The sequence below is a fragment of the Gopherus flavomarginatus genome, chromosome 11 (assembly GCF_025201925.1).
Source record: "Gopherus flavomarginatus isolate rGopFla2 chromosome 11, rGopFla2.mat.asm, whole genome shotgun sequence".
In the NCBI taxonomy this organism is placed as follows: Eukaryota; Metazoa; Chordata; order Testudines; family Testudinidae; genus Gopherus; species Gopherus flavomarginatus.
Genome location: NC_066627.1, coordinates 16,112,615 through 16,120,227, shown reverse-complemented (window position 1 = coordinate 16,120,227; position 7,613 = coordinate 16,112,615). Strand labels below are relative to the sequence as shown.

General features: G+C 45.1%; 1 protein-coding gene across 1 annotated transcript; it reads right to left on the bottom strand.

Moving 5' to 3' along the window:
• Positions 1 to 1,122: 1,122 nt before the first annotated feature.
• Positions 1,123 to 7,409, bottom strand: LOC127030883 (olfactory receptor 13G1-like). Its single transcript, XM_050917584.1, has 3 exons — positions 6,502 to 7,409; positions 2,383 to 2,404; positions 1,123 to 1,206 (listed from the first exon to the last, which is right to left on the bottom strand). The coding sequence occupies exons 1-3, from the start codon at positions 7,407 to 7,409 to the stop codon at positions 1,123 to 1,125; spliced, it is 1,014 nt and encodes a 337-aa protein (XP_050773541.1).
• Positions 7,410 to 7,613: the final 204 nt, after the last annotated feature.

The window sequence follows — 7,613 nt, the reverse complement described above, 5'->3', positions numbered from 1 at the left end:
TATTTAGGGGAAAGGAGGATTCCAATTTTCATTTAGGTGCAGGGTGCTTAATGATGAAGAATGGTTGAACAACTATTTATCGCAATTTCTCTAAGGCCTGGTCTTCAGCGAACACACCCCTAACCAAAATAGCTACACTGACAAAACCCTCAGTCTGGGACATCTGTTTGCAAAGGCTCTGTGGTGTAGACCTATGGCCAGATTTGTAAAGGTGTTTAGGAACCTAATGGGATTTTCAAAGTGCCTAGGCCCAGGTGCTTTAGAAATTCTCCCAGGCCCCTAAATACCTTTAAAATCTGGCCCTGTATGTACAGAGGGCATAGTACAGGCTAGAGACCCTCACCCAGCAGTTCCGGCATGGAGATGAAGCCGATCTCATGTTCCAGGCACTAGGCTCGCACTCTGAAGTCTCAGCTCAGTGCCTGGCTTTGCCTCAGACTCCCTGCACGACAATGTGCAGACCACACAGGCTAATGATTTCAAACAAAAATTAATGAGCATAGTGTGTCTAAATCCCCTAGGCAAATCTCAACAACCTTCATTTCTGTAGGCCATATCCCCAGCCAGTGTAAATCAGCCTTTGTTCCACTGGAGTCGGCGAGGTCAGAGCCCCAGCTAGTGTAAACTGGTGGTTGCTACATTGGAATGAATGGGCTGGATGCCAGCTGGTATAAATCAGTCATAGCATCACGGCAGCCAACGGGCCAGATCCTCAGCTGGTATAAATTAGCCATTGCTACATTGGAGTCAATGGGCCAGAATCTCAGGTAGTGTAAATAGGCCACAGCTTCACTGAGGGTCAGGTACTCAGCTGCTGTCAATCTGCCATAGCTCCGTTGGAGTCAATGGGCCAGATCCCCACGGGCTGTCTGTGTGACTACACAAGTCCCCTAAACTGCCCTTTACCTCAGTTTCCCCAGGTGTAAAATAAGCATAATGGCACTTCCCTTCCTTCCAGGGGTGCTGTGACAGTAAATTGTTAATATTAATGACTGCAAGGCACTGAGATACTCCGTGCAGAGGCCTACCTAAATGCCTAGGAAGGTAGATTTGCAGCATCTGAGGATACAGCCATCTGTGCCTTAATTCTCGTCCTTTTGGAATTAGGATAAAGCTCCTTCCCTACCTCATGTGAATTCTAGAGATGACATTTTTCATTGGTAGTGGAGTGTTCAGACACTGCAGTGTTCGGACGTCTTTAGCTACCTGCACAGACATTGTAATCCCAAAAAATGGGTCCCAAACTTGACCCCACAACGATCAAAGCCAATCTTCCATTGGTCTCAGGGTTACCAGATTTGGGGCTCACAAACCATGCTTGCTGATGAATTAACAATAAAAAGGCCAATCTCTGTGGGGGTCTGCGACACCACTATCCAGTCAGAGTGCTCCAAGGAGATTTGAAATTCGGATTGACCAATGCAGTATCATAATATAATGGTAAAGAGAAAAGATGAAGCATGCAGGTGATAGCAAAGAAATTTGGTTTGCATTATGTGATCACTAGATAGCAGCAGAGGAGAAGGAATGAGACAAGAGAGGAACTGGATAGGAGATAATCATTCCAAGATCTATGGATTTTTAAGCCCAGAAATGACCACAGTGATCACTATCACACAGTCCTGATTTAATTTGTGCTTTAAGTCCAATAACTGTGTCCAACTCATGCAGACCAGTTAGAGAAACAAATTCAGATGGGGCAGCTACTCTGTGAAATAAGAATGATGAATATGAATAAAATATATGGACATTATTAATTATTATTATTACTACTACTACTAATAATAATATAGCACCTAACTACAATACCCGCATGAGGAAATAAGGAAACAGATCAACAGAGCCAGACGTGTACCCAGAAGCCTCCTACTGCAAGATAAACCCAAGAAAGAAACCAACAGGACTCCACTGGCCATCACATACAGCCCCCAGCTAAAACCCCTCCAACGCATCATCAAGGATCTACAACCCATCCCGGACAATGATCCCACACTTTCACAGGCCTTGGGTGGCAGGCCAGTCCTTGCCCACAGACAACCTGCCAACCTGAAACATATTCTCACCAGTAACTGCACACCGCACCATAATAACTCTAGCTCAGGAACCAATCCATGCAACAAACCTCGATGCCAACTCTGCCCACATATCTACACCAGCGACACCATCACAGGACCTAACCAGATCAGCCACACCATCACTGGTTCATTCACCTGCACATCCACCAATGTAATATACGCCATCATATGCCAGCAATGCCCCTCTGCTATGTACATCGGCCAAACTGGACAGTCTCTAAGGAAAAGGATAAATGGACATAAATCAGACATTAGGAATGGCAATATACAAAAACCTGTAGGAGAGCACTTCAACCTCCCTGGCCACACTATAGCAGACCTTAAGGTGGCCATCCTGCAGCAAAAAAACTTCAGGACCAGACTTCAAAGAGAAACTGCTGAGCTTCAGTTCATCTGCAAATTTGACACCATCAGCTCAGGATTGAACAAAGACTGTGAATGGCTTGCCAACTACAGAACCAGTTTCTCCTCTCTTGGTTTTCACACTTCAACTGCTAGAATAGGGCCTCATCCTCCCTGATTGAACTGATCTCGTTATCTCTAGCTTGCTTGCTAGCATATATAAACCTGCCCCTGGAAATTTCAACTACATGCATGTGAGGAAGTGGGTATTCACCCACGAAAGCTCATGCTCCAAAACGTCTGTTAGTCTATAAGGTGCCACAGGATTCTTTGCTGCTAATATAGCACCTAGAGGCTCTACCCAAGATCACGCTTCTTTTGTACTATACACAGTACAGAAACAGAATAAGAGACAGCCCCTGCAGCAAAGACCTTACAATCAAAATAGAGAAAACAGTCAAAGGGTAGGAGGGGAAACTTAGGCACCAAGCAGGAAAATGACTCAGTCATGTTCACACAGCAGGTCAAGGGCAGAGCCAGGAACAGAACCCAGGGCTCCTTGTCTATAGTTTGTATCTTCCCCAAAAAATTGTGTCCGTTTCTGTGTCTGATAATTCTATTCTTTACTATAGTTTCCACCAATTAGTCTGGTACTGAAGTTAGGCTCACAGACCTGTAATTGCTGGGATTGCCTCTGGAGCCTATTTTAAAAATTGGCATCACATTAGCTATCCTCCAGTAATCTGGTACAGAAGCTGATTTAAATGACAGGTCACAAACCACATTTAGTAGTTCTGTAATTTCACATCTGAGTTTCTTCAGAACTCCTGTGTGAATCCATCTGGTCCTGGTGACTTCTTACTGTTTTATGTATCAATTTGCTCCAAAACCTCCTCTGTCGACACCTCAGGGACATTTCCTCAGATTTGTCACCAAAAGAGAATAGCTCAGATGTGGGAATCCCCTGCACATCCTCTGCAGTGAAGACCAGTACCAAATTTACCATGGTGCCAGTGGTGCCATAGTGCCAGGCCCAGGCTCAGAAGAGGGCCCGTAACACTCACTTCCTCCCCTCTGCAGAAATGGAGCCTCAGAGCAGCCCAGATACAGCATAGGAACTGAGATCCCACGGGGCCCTGGGCGGTGTAGTTCCTTGGCTAGCTCCCTGCCTAGAGAGCCTGCCCTGGCGCAGGGAAGGAACATTTCCCAGCATTGCCTTGGTCGCTATCAACAGGAAAGGGAAGGGGGAAGCTGAGAGACTCCATGCATTGCACGTTTCTATGAATGGGGAGCTGGCTGCTAGAAGGGGGTGGAAGTGTGAATGGGGAGCAAGTGTTCCCAAGGAGTAGAAGGCTTTGACCCAGATAGCACCCTCAGAAGACTTCCCAAGACTAAGGATGCTGGTATGATTTTGCCTGGCAGCCCCCAAAGAAGGAACTGGGTGGACTAAATGGACAGTGCCCCTCTCTACCTGAAGCCTAGCAAGGGAGGTATGTGGATCCCACCAGAAGTTAAAATGAAAAGTAATGGAGGGGAGGCTCTACTAGAGGACCTGGGCAGCTTCAGATATAGTACAGGAGGATTTCCACTTCTGAGTCATGAAAATAGAAATTAACTTTTTCCTTTCCAGATTTATCTAATATTCAGAAAGGGAATCTAGCACCTGCCTTCCAGATCTGAACACCCTCAAAATTCAGGAGTGCTCAAGCTCAGTTTGGGCAGCTGTTACTTCATTTCTCCCAAATCAAATATGCTGATTCTCTGTAACTGGCTGTAGAAAAAGTAGGAAAAAATTGAGCAACAGATGCTGGTGTCTTCCAAGTGCTAACTAGGACTGGAATTGCACTTTTCAACAGCCATTACCATTTTTTTTTTACTTTTGTTTGTTTAAAAGGAAGACAGTAATAGTGCATTGGCAAATTTCCCATAGAAACAAAGAATGGAACAAAAGAATAATAAGGGCACTTCAGTTTTTCCTTATTTATGTTGGACAGTCTTATAATATGGATCCAGATATCTTTCAATCACACAAGCTGAAAATTGTTCCACTTTACTGCAGTTCTGTAACCATGCGGGAATCAGTCCTGTCTGTGTTCTGTGCATATCCAAAATTCTAATTGAACTCAGAAGTGCCCTGCTTTTGTGACCATAATACCTGATATTTTCAGCCCTTGTAAGCAAAACAGGTTAACATTTAGTAATTGGGTGGGAAGCCCCTTAGAAAAAGTTAGGTGCTGTAGGAAGTGTTGCTTATTCACTAGGTGGTGTGAGACCTTCCTGTTACAATAGTAAACCAGTGTCACATAGAATGCACTTTGCTCCTAGAATCTAGAAAGGGGTCCTTTGCTTTTATACACAGCCCATTAAAGACAATGAAAAGACTCCCACTCACTTCAACAGGCTTGGGATAGAACTGATTATACTTACGGTAACTTCACTGTCTTCACAGGGTCCTGGTCTCACAGCAGAGGGGGGGCATGTGAGCTTGTTGCAGAGCTGCTGCTCAGGGATGGGAATCTCCTGACACTCCAGCCTCCAAAATCATTCAGGCTGTACTTTCTGCATGACTATGTGCTAGCTGAGGAGTGCATGGGTATTGGTGGCCTCTGCTGCAGGTGATGGGAATCTCAGGTACTTAAAGTCATGGCCTAGAGGAGGGAAGTGCCTAACTCCTGAGTCTGCACCTGCCTAGGGCCAGCGCTGAGGATTTAGAGTCCCTAGTGCTGCAGCTGCAAGGTTCAAGCATGTTAAGCCTTGGCATTGCCACCCCTCCTGCGGATAGTAGCTGCAGCTGTCTAAGGCCGGTCTCTGGCAATTGGCCCCATGGCTATAGCCAGAGAAGCTTCAAGTGGCTCTGTGACTACTGGGGGCCATAAAGAAACTGGAGTTAACCTCAAGGAACAGAGATCACCAAGAGGAAAGGAATGTCAAGGGGAGCAGGGAAGGAGGAAGCAGGTCAGGCTTGCACAGGGAGATTCCAGCTGGTTGGGGAGCATGTCCAAAGTAGAAAGGAAATAAGTATGAGGAGAGGTAGTGGTGATCAGGCAGCAGACTAGCATGTAGATGGGAGCAGAGGGAGAAAGGCTGGTGTCTTCAGATTCCCAAGGGCTAAGTCCTCACATTGGGGAAATGGTGTTTGCAGGTGGCGTGCTCAAATGGCAGGATGGTTGCTGAGGGAGGGATTTGTCAGAATTGATCAGGTATCTGCTGGCTTTAGAACTTTGAGGTGAGACTAGGACCACATACAGTGACTGGTGATATAGTGGGGTACTGGAGACATGGCTATAGAAAGTCTGAATGAGGAAGGAGACAAATCTGTGGGGAGTTTCCTTGATCACTATGAAAGTTCTACTCACTGTGGACACTTGTAAACCCACACGGGTGTACAGCTCAATAAGAAAAACTGGGGGCTGAGGGAGCTGTGTATGGCAATGCATACAGTCATGTAGAGGTGTGTGATCAAAATGAAAAATATCTCAGAAATTAAGTACCGGATATACTATGGCACCAATGGAACTACCAAACCAGGCCCATACTCCGAGCCCACAGTCACTACGCAGGGGCCCACAAATATGTTTGGTGCCACGGCCCACAAAAGGTTAATCCGGCTCTGGTGAAGACCAATGCAAAGAACTCATTTAGCTTCTGTAACAGCTTCATCTTCCCAAAATGGACATAGTTTTCCAGTAGTGGTCTCAAAATGCTACGTATAGAGTCAAGTTTACCTTCCTACATGATATTCCACTTTTTATACATCCAAGGATCATGTTAGCCCTTTTTGCCAAAGCATCACACAAACCTCATGGTGGGGCAATTGCATGCGTTAATCTCTAATTTTTTTTTCTGAGTCACTCCTTTCAAAGAAAGCATCTCCCAACCTGCATTCTCTGTTCCCAGATGTATTACAGGTGTATCCAAGTTATTATCAACAGTAACAAACATGTTTTATTCTATCTGAAAAGTAAGTACAATTGCAAGAACATTCAAGAACAAATCTTTTTCAGTGCATAAATACTATACTGATAAGTATGATAGATACATAGATAGATAATGTTATTCTCTTTGATATGGCCCAAGTCTTCTTATCAGTTTCCTGAGGGCTTCTTTGACCTCTTTGTTTCTCAGGGAGTATATGATCGGGTTGAGCGCTGGAGTTATAACGGAATATAGGACAGTGATCACTTTGTCTCTGTCTGGAGAGTAGGCCGACGAGGGGTGTATGTAGGTGTAAATGGCTGTTGAGTAGTACAAGATGACGACTATGAGGTGGGAGGAGCAGGTGGAGAAGGCTTTCTTCTTGCCTTCTGTGGAGCGAATCTTCAAGATAATTCTCAGGATGAAGTAATAGGATGTTAAAGTTACCACACAGCTCCCCATCCCAAAGACTATGTCAGCCAGAAAAGCCAAGGTTTCATTGAGGCTGATGTCTGAGCAGGAGAGTTTTAGCACTGATGGTAATTCGCAAAAGAAATGATTGATGATGTTCGAGTTGCAGAAAGAAAGCTGGAGCACAAATCCAGTGTTGACAGCAGAATTGATCACCCCTGCTATCCATACGCCAGCGATTAACTCAACACAAACCTCCTTCCTCATGATGATGGTGTAATGCAAAGGGTGGCAGACAGCAACATAACGGTCAAAAGCCATGGCAGCAAGGACCAGAGCTTCACTTCCCAGAGTCCAAGTGAAGAGATATATCTGTGTAATGCAGTCTAAGAAGGCAATGGTCTTCTTGTGCTCCAGAAGGTTGTGTAGCATTTTGGGAATGGAAACTGAGATGGACAAAAGGTTTATCAAGGACAAGTTGATAAGCAAGAAATACATGGGGGTGTGGAGTCTGGTGCTGGTAGTAATAGTGATGATGAGGAGGAGGTTTCCAGTGAGGGCTGCCATGTAGATTAAGGTGAATAACATAAAGAAGAACATCTGGTATTCAGGGAGGCTGGACAGACCCACTAAGATGAACTCTGTGACTGAGGATTGATTCTTCATTTCCCAAATCTCCTCTACTCCTCACCTGCTGACATAAAACAGCTCACTGGACCAGACACTCGGCTGATGTAAATTAGAGTCATTGTAAAGAAGACCAGAAACCAAAGGAAAGAGATTGATTTGCACCAGCCATGGACTCCAATGAAGCTATGTCAGTTCATGCCAGCAGGGCTTCTGGCTAATTGATTTCAATACTGTATACCA